At 42.7% G+C, this 16,867-nt stretch overlaps 1 protein-coding gene across 3 annotated transcripts in view; it reads left to right on the top strand.

Moving 5' to 3' along the window:
• Positions 1-16,867, top strand: part of dpp6a (dipeptidyl-peptidase 6a) — a 196,014-nt gene that overhangs the window by 5,120 nt on the left and 174,027 nt on the right. The window contains exon 1 of one of the 3 annotated variants that reach the window (XM_076971242.1): positions 11,632-12,417. The exons of the other annotated variants lie outside the window; for them this stretch is intronic. Coding sequence (XP_076827357.1) covers positions 12,367-12,417 — 51 coding nt within the window. The 5' untranslated portion in view covers positions 11,632-12,366. Of the gene's footprint in view, positions 1-11,631; positions 12,418-16,867 lie in introns of those variants that run through there. 3 annotated transcript variants of the gene reach the window in all.

Raw genomic sequence — 16,867 nt, 5'->3', positions numbered from 1 at the left:
ATATATATATATATATATATATATATATATATATATATATATATATATATATATTACATAGTGGAATGCGTTGAGAACAAAATAACATTAAAATGAATTTAATCAATGTAAATCAATATTATTATCCCATGGAGGTTTGGAATGTGACGGGCAGGGTGAGCAACTCAAAAAGGAAGCGATCACGCCAAGTCTCAGGGAAAGAGGATGGTTTAATAGAAAGTGTGCAAACCAAAAACCCGTGCATTGTTCCAAATGAAGGAAATAATAACCAGCAGTCAAAGTACAAAGACGTATATAGACGAACAAACGACCCTCAGGTGAGACGGATCACGGGTCCCGCCCACCTGATGGACGAACATCACGTGACCAAAAACAGGACCGCTGCCGCTGTAACTGGGGGCGACCGGTAGGGGGTCCCCCCACAACGTGACAGGAATCATTCTCAAAATCAAAGTCGAGATCACATGACAGGCTGAGTCAACTTCACTGGAAATTCCTCAAGTTAAAATGAGGCTCAGTAATGTGTGTGGCCTTCACGTGCCTGTATGACATGCCTACAATGCCCGGGCATGCTCCTGATGAGGTGGCGGATGTTCTCCTGAGGAATCTCCTCTCAGACCTGGATTAAAGCATCAATCAACTCCTGGACAGTCTGTGGTGCAACGTGGTGTTGGTGGATGATGTCCCAGATGTGCTCGATTGGATTCAGGTCTGGGGAACAGGCAGGCCAGTCCATAGCATCAATGCCTTCATCATGCAGGAACTGCTGACACACTTCAGCCCCATGAGGCCTAGCATTGTCATGCATCAAGAGGAACTCAGGGCCCACTGCACCAGCATATGGTCTCAAAATGGGTCTGAGGATCTCATCCCGGTATCTAAAGGCAGTCAGGGTACCTCTGGCCAGCACATGGAGGTCTGTGCGACCCTCCAAAGAAATGCCTCCCCACACCATTACTGACCCACTGCCAAACCGGTCATGCTGGAGGATGTTGCAGGCAGCAGAACGTTCTCCATGTCGTCTCCAGACTCTGTCATGTGCTCAGTGTGAACCTGCACTCATCTATGAAGAGCACAGGGCACCAATGGCGAATCTGCCAATCTTGGTGTTATCTGGCAAATGCCACCCTGCAAGGTGTTGGGCTGTAATCACAAGCCCCACATGTGGACGTCAGGACCTCATACCACCCTCATGGAGTTTGTTTCTGACAGTTTGAGCAGAAATATGGATATTAGTGGCCTGCTGTAGGTCATTTTGCAGGGCTCTGGTACTGCTCCTCCTGTTCCTCCTTGCACAAAGGAGAAGATAGTGGTCCTGCTGCTGGGTTGTTGCCCTCCTACGGCCCCCTTCATGTCTCCTGGTATCTGCTTCATGCTCTGGACACTGCTGACAGACACAGCAAACCTTCTTGCTACAGCTCACATTGATGTGCCATCCTGGTTGAGCTGCACTACCTGAGCAACTTTTGTTGTAGACACTGCATCATGCTACCTCTATGCATGTGTGTGTGTGTGTGTGTATCTTCCAGTCTTTTCCAGCCATTGATATGATCTGTCCATATCAGCCACGTCTGCGATTTGCCAGAGGTATATACCATGCAGGGGTTTATCCTTCCATGATGCTTCCTGCTCCACCCTCTCTGCTGTCTGAAGTATGAAGCACTAAGCACTTCATCACTCGAGGCCATCTTCCTGGTGCACCCCTGGATCACTAATCCCCCCTGCTTCTTCAGCTTAGTGTTCAGTCCCAGAGTGCTGGATTTATGAAACCCTCCATGCATTGTGAGGAATTTACCTTGTCTCGAAGTCAGTGGCTTCCATCTCCTCCTTAGGCCAGCTTATGATGCCAGTGCGGTATCTGATGATGTCGTTATGGGGCATGGTCATGATGATATTCCCCTCTGACCTGTCACCATGGCTCCCACTTGCCGTTGTACCTCATCAATATATATTCATGAGTGAGTGAGAGAAAGAGAGAGAGAGAGAGAGAGAGAGAGAGAGAGAGAGAGAGAGAGAGAGAGAGAGAGAGAAAGTTGTTATTAAAAATTGTGGTGAAGTACACAAACTGGACGTTTCTAACAGTCGTCCTTCATAGAAGTGCTTCTGAATTGGTTGGAGGTTCTTCCATGTATGTGGATGGATTTGTGACACAGCTTGTGATAGAACTGAGTGTGCTTCAGAAGGTACTGCCTTGCTTGTTTGGGTTCAGTCCAATACCTGAGCAGGCCAGCCTGGTTCTAACGTCTGCAGCTGTTGCTTTCCCACCTTCCTGTGACACCACGATGAGAAATGAGGTGCGTCAAATCCTCGGATGCAAAGAGCTCATGAGTGTAATCTGAGGCAATGAAGTTGTGTATAAACGCTGACCAATATTGCCCTGCTACACTACGTTCATGACTTAAGGACAGAGATGAGGATGCAGGAGTGGCTGAATGACACATAGGTTGTATTATCACAATACCAATGTTGTGAAAGGTTGCTATATGCAAATGATCTTATAATGAATTGTACGATTTCGTGTAGTGTTCTGTAAGCATTCTGACCAGTTTTGAAATTTCAGATGAGCATTGCCTTCAGGCATTTGATAAATCATTGTTTGTGTGTGTGTGTGTGTGTGTGTGTGTGTGTGTGTGTGTGTGTGTGTGTGTGTGTGTGTGTGTGTGTGTGTTATAATCATTAACAATCTAACATTTATCTAAAAATCTTTCAATGTAACACAGGTAGATAGATAAATAGATAGACACATAGATGCAATTTTGCAATTCCAAGATATGTTGCAATCACAATATGCCAATACATAGCACTACAATCACAATTCATAGCAGTGCAATCCTAATATATAGCAGTACAATCACATTACACAGCAGTACAATCACATTACAGCATGTTGTGCATATCGGGCAGCTGTAGATGAAAGCAATACTTCTTTACTGCAGAACAGAGTGCAATTGGTCAGGTGGGGTGACGGATGAGCAGTGCCAGGGGGCCCCTGTATTTTACAGCCTTTGTATCCTACTGGTTTTTAGACAGGAGTTGTGATTTATTCCTCACCCAGCGTGTGCAGTGCAGGCTCACAAAGACGCTGCAGCAGCAGATTAGGGAGACCCAGCCCAGCACTGCTGTACCACCAGGGGTCCTCACGCCACCCTGCTCACTTCTGAATGCTCGCAGAGGAAATTAATCTGAGGAAATGAGTGCGATCATCTCAGGGTGAGCACACTCTCGCGGACGCTTGCGTCTTTAGGAAGACTTCCAAAAGCAATAAAGCTCTGGCAGTTTATGCCACTAAATACTAAATTCAGCTTTATTTACTTAGTTGTTGACTTCATTCATGTTGTTTATGGAAACAATGCAACAACAAATTACTATTTTTACTGATTCAAAAACTTGGGGGCGGGGGGGGTACACACATTTCTGATTCAAGCAAGTCTATGACCAGAAGTCTCTGAAACAAAGGTTGCTAGGTGATGTAGTGATGTGGGCCTTTCAATCCTTTATGTTAGCAGCATATTTCACAAATGCTGGGGTCATATGGGTTGAAAAACACTTTCTAGCCAAACAGATGGCTCTGGGTTCCAACAATACGTGTTAATGCTGAGAGGACGCTCATGCCCAGTTGAACACACAGGCAGAACCATTACTAGACATTCACAAACACACTCACATAAGCCCTGCGTCTGTGTGAACTGAATACACAGACTGCTGTTTGCTCCCTTTGGGACTCTAACACACTAACACACACACCTCTGCACATACACAGACACAGATGCACGCACGTACACACACACACACACACACACACACACACAAACACACACACACACACACTCATGCACTCACACACACACACACACACACACGCACACACACACACACACACACACAAAAATATTCTCCTTTTTTCAGAGCACTATAGCTGAGCATGGAAGGGAAACATTTCTAGCATAGGTCTGGAAAATAAAAGGTCTAAACCTGGATACTGATTAGGGGAAGCTTGCCCTCTGCTGGATGACAACACATATATATTCCCAGAAGACCACCTGTATAAACAAAATGTGCATTCAGTTACACGTATTAATGTATTAAATGTATTAATGTATTAAATGTATTAATTTCTTATTTGAACAGAACCTGTTAATACCTAACACCAACTAAGTCTTTATGCAAAGATCCAGATAATTATTGGGGTTGTTATAGTAGCCATGCATAAACTATGAATAAGTATTCCTGCCAAGCTAAGCCACAGCAGAATACTACTTTTGAAATAGACAAAGAATCATCATTTATTACTATGGTTTCCCGATGCTCAATTTTTTCTCTTGATATTTAAATCTTTTATATCATATGAAATTCTCCCAGAGCCTCCATTCACGTCTTTGACTTTGGACCACTGAAAGATGCAAACATAATTACTGTGTGCAGAAACCTGTTGGCGTACTTGAGAGCTGACTCATTATTCAGCAGCAGTAATGCACTCTGCTCACCCCTTGAAGGACTGTGTCTTTTTTATGAGATTTTTGATAACGGGACTATCTCTAGGTCCCAGTGTCTCTTTTTGGCAGGGGCAAGTCGATCCAGCTTATTAGTCTAAAAACCATTTTTGAGTCATACAGCCGCTTCCTCCATCTCCCTCTCCCCATCCATCTCTCTCTCTCACTCTCTCCATCCATCTCTCTCTCTCCCTCTACTCATCCCTCTCTTCATTCATCTCTCTCCCTCCATCTTTCTTTCTCTCCTTCGTCTCTTTCTATCTCTCCTACCATCTCTCTCCCTCTTTTCCTCCCTCTCTCTCCCTCCCACTCTTTCACTACCTTCCATTAAAGACAAATCAAAACAAAGATCAAACATCTCCCATCCTTTTATTTCTCAGATCCTCATTTGCGTGACATGAAGGCTGACATAATTACTATATTTTCAAATGACTGATAAACAACACGTTTGGCCTACATCTCCACTGCTGAAACAGACGCCAGCCATTCACATAGTACACAACAACAGCCTGAAGCAAGATAATATTAGTTAATTCACAGCAGTACAGTGGGGCAAACAGTACCCTCCCTAGCAGGCTGTTAGATAATGCCAGTTGGTATAAATGCATCACTGTTCATGGCCAGAAAGCAGCAGCTCTCATGTCATGTATAGTCTAACAATAATCCTTGCCAAGTTTTCATAAATGATTTTGGAAAGTATATTCACACATACTCTGGCTTAAATTCAGGCACTGTTCACCTAAACGTGTCCATCGACTTATTGCACTGGGAATCCATGACTTTTCATTGATATGCATAGCACAGTCGGTGGCGCACCTCACTCATCTTCCTATAACCGCAGCAGGGTGTTTTATTGACCCATAGAGACTCACTGGCGTGTAACCAGCACGGAGCACGCTTACGAGGCACACACGGAGCTGCTCGTTAACGGGCCATGATTTGTTGGATATTATGTCTGAAATCCGCTCGTGTCATACACGGACAAAAACGAGCGTGCCATCTCGAACGGACAGCGAGTGTTTACCAAGGGAGCATAAACAAACGCTTTATTGGTGCAGATATGTCGACCTCCAAGCATCGCTTGATGCTTTTAAAACCTCCCGCTCAGTTTGGGTCCCACCAATACACGCGACGTGCAGGTGCCGATGCGCGAGCACGCGCACAAGCTTCAGCCGATGGCGATTTGTGACCTGGAAGTATTCTAATACATTTAGCTACGGCACCACAATGTTGCCCTAGTCAAGATAATTATTATATGAAATAAGATACTCGAGGCAGATGTATTGATGTTTCCTCATGGATATGCAGAACACGCTAATGCTTCTGTGGTCTCTGATGTCAATGTAATTGACAATACGATATTATGTGCTTGTTAACGTTACTATACTTAGTCAAAGAATATTTGCTAACAATCGAGGAAGGATATTGACAACCAATCAGTGCAAAGGACTCATGCTAATTTCACATTTTTCTTTTACTAATACGTTTCACTAAGGCCAGTAATTAGCTGAATTAGCATTTATGGCGCAAGAGCAGAACATCCGCCTCAGGATCTGGAAACATCCGGGTGATTTTTCCACGTACACGTCGTCATAGGGGGGTACCACCATCACTGACACCTCGTGCCACCATGCATTTATGTAATTTGTATCTTGAGGCCGAGGCTCCAAATTTCGATGTCATTTTGCTCTTTGATCACGTTTCTGTTGGTACTGACTCACGTGGTCGCATCCCCTCTATTTCATGTAGTGTGTGCGTGTGCTTATCTGCAGGTCTTTAAATTCCTATAAATTAACATATGAAGTAATACATGCATTTTTGGTTATTTGAATATCCCTGAAATGGTTTAACGCTCGGGAAAGAAATTAATAAAACGAGTTTACTCCGAATTCTTCCACCGCCTAGTGTTTTTAAAAGGATCAGGCGTTGCAGGATTTGCCTTAGACAGCACTGCTGATAATGATCCCTGCCTCTTGACACCCGCAGGTACACATTTTAATTATTGACGAGACCTTTGCAACAAGTGTGCGCTTGCACGAGCTTGCGTAAAGGGGACGCTCATTTGCATTCGCTAGGCGCTTCCTGTGAGATTACACGAGGCTAATTGATGGCTTCATATTTGTCCCAGAAACAACCTTGGAGATTCAGTGAGTTCTGTTTCTCTAAGGGAAACAGACGGTACAGATATTTTTTTCTTAATCCTGGGCGGGCTGGTATCATGAGCCAGCAGTCTGACCCTTTGAGAGATTGAGAGAATGAGAGAATGGTGGTTCTTCATGACTGATTTGAGAGCAGGCAGCATTGTGGGCTGATGACCTCTACCGCTGTTTCTCATACTGTTTTATTACTGTTCTGGTGCCACTGTCAGATGCCCCATGTACCCTGCCATAACAAACAGTCCTTTCGGCAGTTCAGAATCACAATGAGGTGCTAATAAGGAGATAAGTTGTCGTTAGATCCATGCCGAAATAGTATTAAAAAAGATAGCAGACGAGATACCACGTGAGCCTAAGTGGTATTTAACTTTGACTAATGTCGGCCTCATTGAGTCATTCATTTCTCTCTCTCTCTCTCTCTCTCTCTCTCTCTCTCTCTCTCTCTCTCTCTCTCAAAGTCGGGTATGTATCAAGTTCTTGAAATGAAAATCATTAATAATATGCGTGCTGTGTGGAAGGGTTTTATTTCCCCTCCCCAACTAGGGCCCACTTCTCTCTTAGGCCAAATCGAAACCGATTTGCTATTGAGGCTGTTTAATTCAGTCTGTGCTGACGTGTCTAGGCACGCGCGGAGCTTTATGAACTTTATGAACGGGGAGCACCGCAGTTTCTGTTCGACAAATGTGCATCTTCGGTCCCCCGTCCGTCCTCATATATGTGCAGTTTCTGAAACCGAGATGCCTGTAAAAAGCCCAGGTGCTGGGAGTCTTGGATTCTTCTTTTCACTTGCGCAGCAAAGCAGGTGAAAATGATGAATATGATAGTAAATTATAGCAGATAACTCGCTGTTCCTTGCCAGCCCTCAAATTAATAATGGTAATAAATCGTTACTTTTTGTCTCCTGCCTTCACTCTTTTACATAGGTAGCACATAATTTACCGTTCATGGTTGTATGGGATTAAATATGACAATCGTGTGCACTGTGCACGCCCGTAGGACTTTTAGAATACATGCGCGTTATTGATAATGACTATCATTATGAATGGTTTCAGATTTGAATCTAGCCTATTGTTTTCTGTTCTCTGTCCATCTCTTTCCCCTTTTTTGTATGCTAATGAGACACTAATCACTTGAATAGACTGTGTGCAAAGCTTGTGATTAATACACATCACACACCTTGGCACACTATTCATTCACTGCTATATTCATTAGCTGTAGCAATTATCTGTTCTTGTGCAGGGAACAGGACATAGAAGAGCGACTGCATGAAATTAGGTGTTTCCTCAACTTCCACAATGCTACCGCACTCCTCGTCTGAGTGGCTATAGCCTTACAATCCTGTCACAGGTTGGGAAAGAGTCGAACAGGTTATTCATGGTAACGAGAAGGTCAGAGTTATTGGAATATCAATGTGAGGATAATTCAGTTGGGACATTAGTTGGGTAGTTCTGAATTGTGTTGTTTTTGTACATGTGTTTATATAATTATATAAAATCTCTATGGACATAAATCCAAAACTTGCTGCTACAGAAAGAAAAAGTGTTATCTTTTGGATTCATTTAACTTTTGATATATTATGAGGTTGTCAGATCTAGGAAACTGGACTTGGATTGATTTTCCACGTCTGTCCTCCTGTTCAGACATGAAAGTCTGTTAAAGCGGATTAAAGATAAGGGTGCAGATGGAAGCTTCAACTGCAGCATCCACTTCACACGTGAACATCCCCATTACACCTGCTTCTGCTGCATGTGTTCAATATGTTCAATAAGTCCCCTGAGTCACTAGTGAGACATCGGCATAGACAGAAGAGAAGCTATTGAGGAACAGGCTCAATGGTCTTCAGTATGGCTGCTAATAATGAACTTATTGATGAAACGTCAGAGCGACTCGCCGTTCACTTTATTGTGCCGGATGATTGCTGTGACCACCATGAGCTTCTCATGAAAGTCCTTGTGAGGGGGGTCCTGATGAATCCATCACATCTCCTTCTGGGTTTAGGGGTGCAAAGCCTGTGCTTCATATTATGTTCAGATGTTGCAGGATCGTTTGCTGGAAAATGCTGAATGGTTCCGTATTAAACAAAACGGGTAAACACAGACTATGTACACATATAATTTGAAAATCTTCCAATTATGCTATTCTTCCTCTGCTAGCAAACAAATAATTATAAGCTCCTATCAAACACTGTTTTCTTTGCGCTGCTGATCTAGGCTTTTAAGGATTTGTTCCAAAATGCAGCAAATGATTGATTATGAGCTTTAAATGTAACAGTGGTCTCATTAATACCCTGTACTTTCTTCTTTTGGCCTCATGCAACGTTTCTTAATGAGTGACTGATTGATTAGGGTATTCTTGGGGGGGGGGTGTCAGGTTCTGTGTCAGGTGATGCTGCTGTGCAGCCAGTAGAATTCCTCTAAGCCATGTTACATCCAGATCATTTACAGACCATTTTTCTACCAATTGTAGACATGCTCACAGTGGACACTGCTGGAACAGATTGTAAAGTGAGATTTGCACTGCTACTACAACTTCGCAAATGAGCCAGAAATCATAAGGGAGACTGAGCAGTGATGTTATAGGTTTTAAATGAGTTGCTATTACAGAATGCAAATCACTGTAGTTTCTGTTTTTCCCGTTTTAGTTTATTCATCGTATAGAGATGTTTATAAAATGTTTTTATATCTCATTTCCAATCAGTTTTAGTGAGTAATATTAATTTTGCGGACCAGTGGCGTACTGTGAACCTACTGTGGAGGTTTGAGGTTGTTGTTTTTACAAGGTACGAGGATTCGGTCTTAAAGCAGAAGGCGCTTTGTTGGGTAATAAGGTCAGTGATGATGAACACTGTGTGGAATGGCACATCCCACAACTGCATTACCTCAAAATACAGATTTTTTAAGATGTTCGATTTTTCTATGCCTAGTTGCAAAGATAAAGAAATGAGTGTATTTCATGTACGAGTCTAGTTTAGTCAGAATATTTATTTTATTCCTTAGTAGTATGATAATCTGAAAAGTGATATGTGTGTATGTTTGAACATCTTTGACATATGTAAACATATTTATTTAGACATATTGCTAAGCAAAACACTGGGTTTTTAAGGCACACCGTAACTCGCACCATGCTGTCTTTCTTTATACCATCTGCGAGTAATGGCCAAGAGTAGTAATCCAGAGGCACAACTTTCTAAAGTTCATTCATCAAGACTCGGACAAGTCCAGATGGGGTTTGATGGGTTCTTCACCTTCGGTGGTGCAGATTCATTAACAGGTTTCACTGTGATTATCAAAGGCACTCATTTTGAGGGGGGCATACCGGTGCGGTTGGTCCAGTTCTACTCACAGCATGCCTGTCTGTTCTAGTGGAGAGACCTGGAAAACACTGGCGTGTGAGCCTGCACTGCCTGCACTCACCGGAGAGATCGATTGCCTTGTCACTTTAAACCTGTTTTGTGGGCCAAATCACCTCTGTGGCGGATGTGGCATGCTGAGAAGAGAGGGATGCAAGTCTTAAACATCTCACACACACCCCTCCTACCCACCTGAGGAGTGGAGAGGCCTTGCAGAACCCAGGGATACCACACTTCCTGTTGCTTCTTTAAATTGCAGGAAGCGTGCTCCTGTTATGTCAATAGTTTGGTCTGCTTGCATGCGGTGTTCTCACACTTCAGAACCTCTGCCAGTGGCTACAGGCCAGTAGCTTTTACATCAGTAGTCCTGAAGATCTTCATCCTATGTAAAGTCCATCCCTAACCCCCTCCTTAATCCACCACAGTTCACTTACAGTGCTAACAACTCACGATGATGCAGTCAACCTGGTTCTACAACATGTCCTCTATTTCAAGGCTCCAGCCCTGCGTTCAGTACAGTTGGACCATGATAAATAGCTACAACCGAAGGTGGACACCCCCCCCCCCCCCCCCCCCATATACCAGGTGTAGTTGATTTCCTGTCAAACAGGAGGCGACCTGTGTGCTAGGGACCTTACTTGTCAGAACCCCTATCCGTCAGCATTGAGTCTCCTCAAGGTTGTGTTCTCTCATCCCCCTTTACTTCCTGTACTTCAATGAGTGTATTTGCAGTGATAACATTTGTTCGGGACACAACACACAACCTGAGAGGTCCTTATTAACAGCAATGACAAAATCAACTACAGGGCAGACGCAGAAAGACAGGGTGAGCAGCAGGGCCTTCCACACAGCTGCAAGACATAAGGGAGAAGAAGTGAACTGAAACCTTACCCATGGAACCCACACACCTGGGGACCTGTTTCTGAAAACACATCTCAGATAAATAATACCTGCTTCATCACTATATATATATATATATATATATATATATATATATATATATATATATATATATATATATATATATATATATATATATTATGCATTTCAGTGGGATTCCATGTTTGCTTGCATGCATGTTATGTACTAATCTGCCCAGTTAAGATCCTGGGTACCATGTGTACCATATGTTGGTAGTATTAGAATAAATTGATTCTATTTTGTTCTATGCTTCTAGAGGTGAAAACAGAGAATACTGTAATTACTACAATCAGGTCCTCCATCTAAGAGAGGACCTTGATTACTTCTGTCTGGCAAACTCTGAAAGTGTTACGGTTATGGGCCATTTGACAAACCCTTAGTTTTTAATGCAGTGTGTGTGTGTGTGTGTGTGTGTGTGTGTGTGTGTGTGTGTGTGTGTGTGTGTGTGTGTGTGTGTGCGCGCGCGTGCGTGCATGAGAGGTGGGGTTTGGCATTAAATGTTATGCCTTAATGATTCAATACTACATTGGTATCATATGCTTTTTTATTATTAGTTTTTTTAACAGAACTCTTAAAGCGCTTGTTTTGAGCAGCTGGATTCATGTTGCGTCATGTTCTTGGTTAACTAGCTTTATTCTAGATTCATCAGGGGTACGAGAGTAACTGACGCGAGGCGTAAATGTGTGCTGCAGCCTCTTCAAACTATCATGTGGGTGTTCCTTATTCTAATATGAATTCTGCTAATATGAACATGGAGGTAACGCAAATCAAGAACATGTCGGGAAAAACACGACCTGGAAACTTGAGTGTCGTGTGGTAACTCATTGAGCATTCCTTGTGCATATACCGTTGTTTACCGGGCATTTGTTAATTTATGATTCTTCACACATAGCGAGGACTTACATTCACAACTACGAAACTCTTGGTCGAAATATAGTAAGATCGTTTCAGAGAAAATAAAGGTAGGTCGCCTATTTCGCTGTCTGTGGAATCATGATCTATATTCCGCTGGCTGTTCCGACTGTCAGGTCTAGGCGGTGGCGTTAGCAGTCCGCAGACCGACTCCCTCCTCGCGCCTTTTGAAGTGATCAGATGCGCGTGTGTCGCGGCGGGAAACGCAGACTGATGAGGCGCGAGCGCGGATGTCCTCCACACCCGAATGTCAATCACTGTGTGACCCGTTAACTTTATACATTTAAACCGTTGTGCTTTCGAAATAAAGGACTGGGGACATTTAACACAGATCAACAATCAACAGGGTGTCGTGAAGGAATAGGCTCCAGAGTAGTGTGATCGATGCGGGATAACCCTGCCAGCTGAACTAACAAAAGCTCACAGTGGACCGGGCGGAACCGGCGGAACCGGCGGAGACAGTAACAGTTGAACAGCCGTGACGGCTGCCAGAAACACGTAGGTTCACCGCAACACGGGGATCACCAACAGAGAGAAAATGAAGGAGAAGAATTTAATAGAGACGGCGAAAATGCAGGGGAACATGATGGTAAGCGGATAAGTTATTTATGCTTAATAAACTACAAACACGCCGGAATATTACAGCAACTTGAAGTAGGGGTTTATATCACGGCGAGCAGGGTTTAAAAACATTGAATATACGGAGAATTAGACAGTTTATACTGTGTGTTATCGCTCTTTTTATTTACTTCGACTGGAACGAGGATGTTTTTGGATGTGTGGTTGCAGGAGCATCAAACAATGATGCAGGAGGAGATTCTCCGTGTGGATATGTTCATGGACACAGCGGGCTGACTATGAGTCGACAAAAAAGTTTAATAAGCCAAATCTGCCCATGACTGCAAGCGTAACCTGTACATTATCACTTTCATGTCAGTCTTATTAAGCTCTGAGGGAAGAACTGACCTTCTGTTTCTCTCATATTCTGGGCTGGCAAAGGCGTTATTAAAATTTTACCACGCCTAAAGTACAGAATACCGAAACACTGCCCTGTCCAGGCCGTGGGTCTGGACACCAGTGTTTTCAGGAGAGGTTAAGATAGTGTAGGCCAGTCACGTGCATCAAAATGCTTATTATTTTAAATCCAAAAGTAATACAACTTTGTCACTGTAAATCGGTGGATATTATTTTCATACACTTTGAAAGATCAAAGTAATGTATTTCTTTAATAACAAAGACAGTAGACAGTAATGTTAATGTGAAGTAGCACAGAACCACTAGTTATTGGCCTAAGATGAGAGAATGTAGTAAAATCTTTGAAGTATGTCTGCGGTGAAACAGATATAGTATATTTTAAAATGCTTGAATTGCCTCTGTGTCAGTTATTGAGTTCTACATATTATGTTTTAGAAGTAACAGAGGAGTCGAGAGATGACAGAAATGTAATTGAGAGTTTGTGGTTTTTGCTAAGTGCTCTCTCCTGTGAGCTACATGCAGCAGCTGCACATCCCAACCCACTCCATCCAAAAAAACAAAACATACCCCAAAATGACACCATCAGCTCTGTGTACAATCCTGCCTTAGTAAACAGTGCCTGCGAAAAAAGGATGGTTCACTGCTTTTGACTAACCCCTGCACTTACACATTTGGTCTATGGGGTGGACGACGGATAAATGATCAGTATTACCGGCACGCGGATGGCCGTCTCTGTCCGCTCGCCGTTGGGAGTTATGGGGGAGCTGGTTGGCGTTTTAAGTTACCCTTCCTTCACACTGAGCCCTGATGCTGCTGTTTTGAGTTAGGCCTGACAGGGCACACATATTATTGAGCACACACTGGTGAAATGAACCCTCCCGTCCCCTCTTCCCCCGCTGAAATTAAAGCACATCTTCCCAGCAGTAGGTAAAACCAGTCAGCAGAGAGTGAGTGCTAATTGCCAGAGGTTACATAGCATGAAAAGACCTCCAGGGGATATTGACATTCATATAATGTGGTAATAGAAAACAGTAAAAGAAATCAAGAATGTTTTGTGCAGAGTCCATTAAAAAATTTTTTGCATTTCAACGCAATAGTTTTACTTTTCTCTCCTTCTCTCCTAATAATTCTGGACTTCCACATAATGTCTTTTTTGTGTTCTCCTGAAATATTTTGTCTCCCAGTACATTTTTGGTATTGTGAGAGAACACAAAACATGTGTTCTGTACACAAAAAAATATTGCACATGGAAACAATCACCAGGAACCTAGGAGTGCTCCAGGGAAACAGCCACCCTCTGTGTCTTTATAGTGGGTCTGTAGTTATGGCATTATAATATGGATAATAAAAATTTTGTGTATGAACGTAAGATTTAGAGCACCACTGAACTAATCCTTGGAGACATTCAAATACTCATGAAGCCTTTACAACACACTTCTACTCTCCTTATAAGGGGGAAGATTCTCCCTTCTGGGAAGACTTGCACACGTTTACCTATGGATTCTGATCTGAGTGCAGTGATCCCTGACTGACAGCCACTCCTATACTCTCAGAATCAGGAGGGAGAGGTTAAATTGTTAAACATGTTCTCTGGTCAGGTATTGAGCCCCATGTACAAGATTTGAAGTGATGGGCACAGTGATAATCAAAATGATACCCTATAGGGCTGGCAAGCATCAAAGTTTTGACTCTGACATTTTTCAGAGTTAATATGTGGTGATATTGAACTGGGACTTGGAGTTGGGGGGGGGCGTGACAGCTGAAAGCTTTAAAAGAACAGACAAAGTAATCACACAGGACCAAACCCTAGTGTCATAAACATACACATATTTTAAATGCACACTTGTAAAGTTGCTTTGTGACAACAACTGTTGTAAAAAACGCTATATAAATAAAATTTGATTTGATTTGTTTTGCTAACATTTTCTGGCAAAACATAAATTACATGATATAAACACTGTAGTATGCAATAAATACTTTTAAAAACATTTTTTAGTTTAAATAGAATATATAGCGATACAGCTTAATGTAGCCCTGAGGTGTTTGCTTACTTCTGTTTGATCTCGTTTCAAATATCAAGTGACTTTACTACATTTAAATTTATTCCATCTGTTGAATGTTTTCTTTAGATCATTTACTGATGTCGTCAGGCATTGCGCACTTATACCAACCCTATATTACCTGTGCAGGTATAATCATTTTGTTTGCTTTTATATCTTTGCGTAAAAGGGCATTCGCACCAGCCAGAGCTGTCAGAGTTGGGCAGAGCAGAGCTCGGGAGGAGAGGGCACCCTGCTGTTTACAGTACGGGAAAAGCCAGCAGAGTATGCAGCAGTGTAGGCAGGCCAAGGATGTCTCACTCTGGGAGTTGGCACTGTATTCACATCCTTATACGGACACTTCACCTAGATGGCTAGTGCAGAAAGAAGGCTAGTGTGTGCCGGCTGTTGAGCTCGTGTTCTACTGAGTAAACTAAGGCACCACCGGTGGCTCCTGTTCATTATTAACCCAGTGATAGCAGGCCTTGCTGTACAGTCTTTTAGACAGTGGCACTGCCATCAGTCCCATCTTCGTTATCTGCAGTGTTTGATTTTGGATGTGTTGTTTTCTTAAAGCGTCTGGTTGTCGTCCAGAACTCCTCTGCTTTGTTCTATCAGTGCTCACCACAAGTCGGCCATTCGGGGTCGTGGGCAGTGTTGAAGAGGACGTCATAAGGATTAAACACAGGGCTGTGTTTAATAGATGACAACACTGACATATTGCAGAGCAAGAGGAAAAGGAAGAGTTGTCAAAATTTTGCAAACTGGAAATCATGAAGTGTTCTTGCTGACATGTTCTTTTTAGTCGGTATTTGTTTTAGAGATAATGTTCATGTTAATAGTTGTTTCAAAAACAATGCTCATGTTAGTGTTTGTTTTAGAAACACTGTTTGTGTCAGTATTTGTTTTAGAAACTCTTGGTCCAAAAGACAAAAACTACAGATTGCAAAATATTGCTTACTGTAAAAAACAAAATGTGCCACAGAAATTCTTGTTACATTTCAGTTCAAATAACTGCAAAAATACTGAAATGTATCCCCTACCCCAAAACACACACACACACACACACACACACACACACACACACACACACACACACACACACACACACACACACACACACACACACACACACAACACCGGTGCACTGTTATTTGCATGTTAGATGTCACTTTAGCTTCTCTGCAGCCCTCATTTCAGGTCTGATTCTGTTAGAGAGTGACTGCTACACAGAACCCGGCCGTGTCCCAGGGCAGCTCTCAGAGAGCGGGCAGACCAGGAGTAACCGCGGCGATGTGACACGCATGCTCTTGCCTCCGTGCTGGCTTTGCACGCGTCCGGCCTCCCCGCACCGCTTCGTGTGATTGGGGCCGGCCCTGTGGACGAGTGAGGAAAGATGGTGGTGATTTATAGTGACCTTTACGCAGGCTGCCATGTCTCCGTGCAGGATCCGTGCATCTGCACTGTTTCAGCAGACTCCTGGTATCCATCATACAGTAGGATGCTTTCTTTTTTTCCACAGTGGCCACTTAGGATTTAAAGTGACATGAGCAGGTAGGCCAAGCCACACTGTGCAGCCTGGGTGTGTAATGAACAGTGTGGAGGTAATGAAAGACCGATAGTCCACTCTGTTTATTGCTGAATTATTGATAGAATTTTACTGTTATTGATTGATTAAATTGATTAAATGCAAACTACCTGAAAGAGAACAGTTTCGAAATAATTTCTAAATACAGTTGGTGAAATCAATTCATCTGATTTTTGTTTTCTTATTAAGTGGTTAGGACAATGTATTCATAGGCAAAGTTAAGGTACACACTTGCATATTGTGGTTGTAAGGGGTCCTTTCTGTCTTTTCTAACATCTGATCCCTTTTAAATAATAATGGGACTCGGCCATGATGCAATCAAAGTCATACATAAATAATTATAAATTATACAAACCTTAACTATTACATTCTAACCCATGAAACCAGAATAGCATCCTAATTAGTTTTCTTTCTTTCATTTTTTCTTTGACTTTATA

The sequence above is a fragment of the Brachyhypopomus gauderio genome, chromosome 13, assembly GCF_052324685.1.
Source record: "Brachyhypopomus gauderio isolate BG-103 chromosome 13, BGAUD_0.2, whole genome shotgun sequence".
NCBI lineage: Eukaryota > Metazoa > Chordata > Actinopteri > Gymnotiformes > Hypopomidae > Brachyhypopomus > Brachyhypopomus gauderio.
Note: the sequence above shows the minus strand (reverse complement) of the source record. Positions and strands in the feature narration are given on the sequence as shown.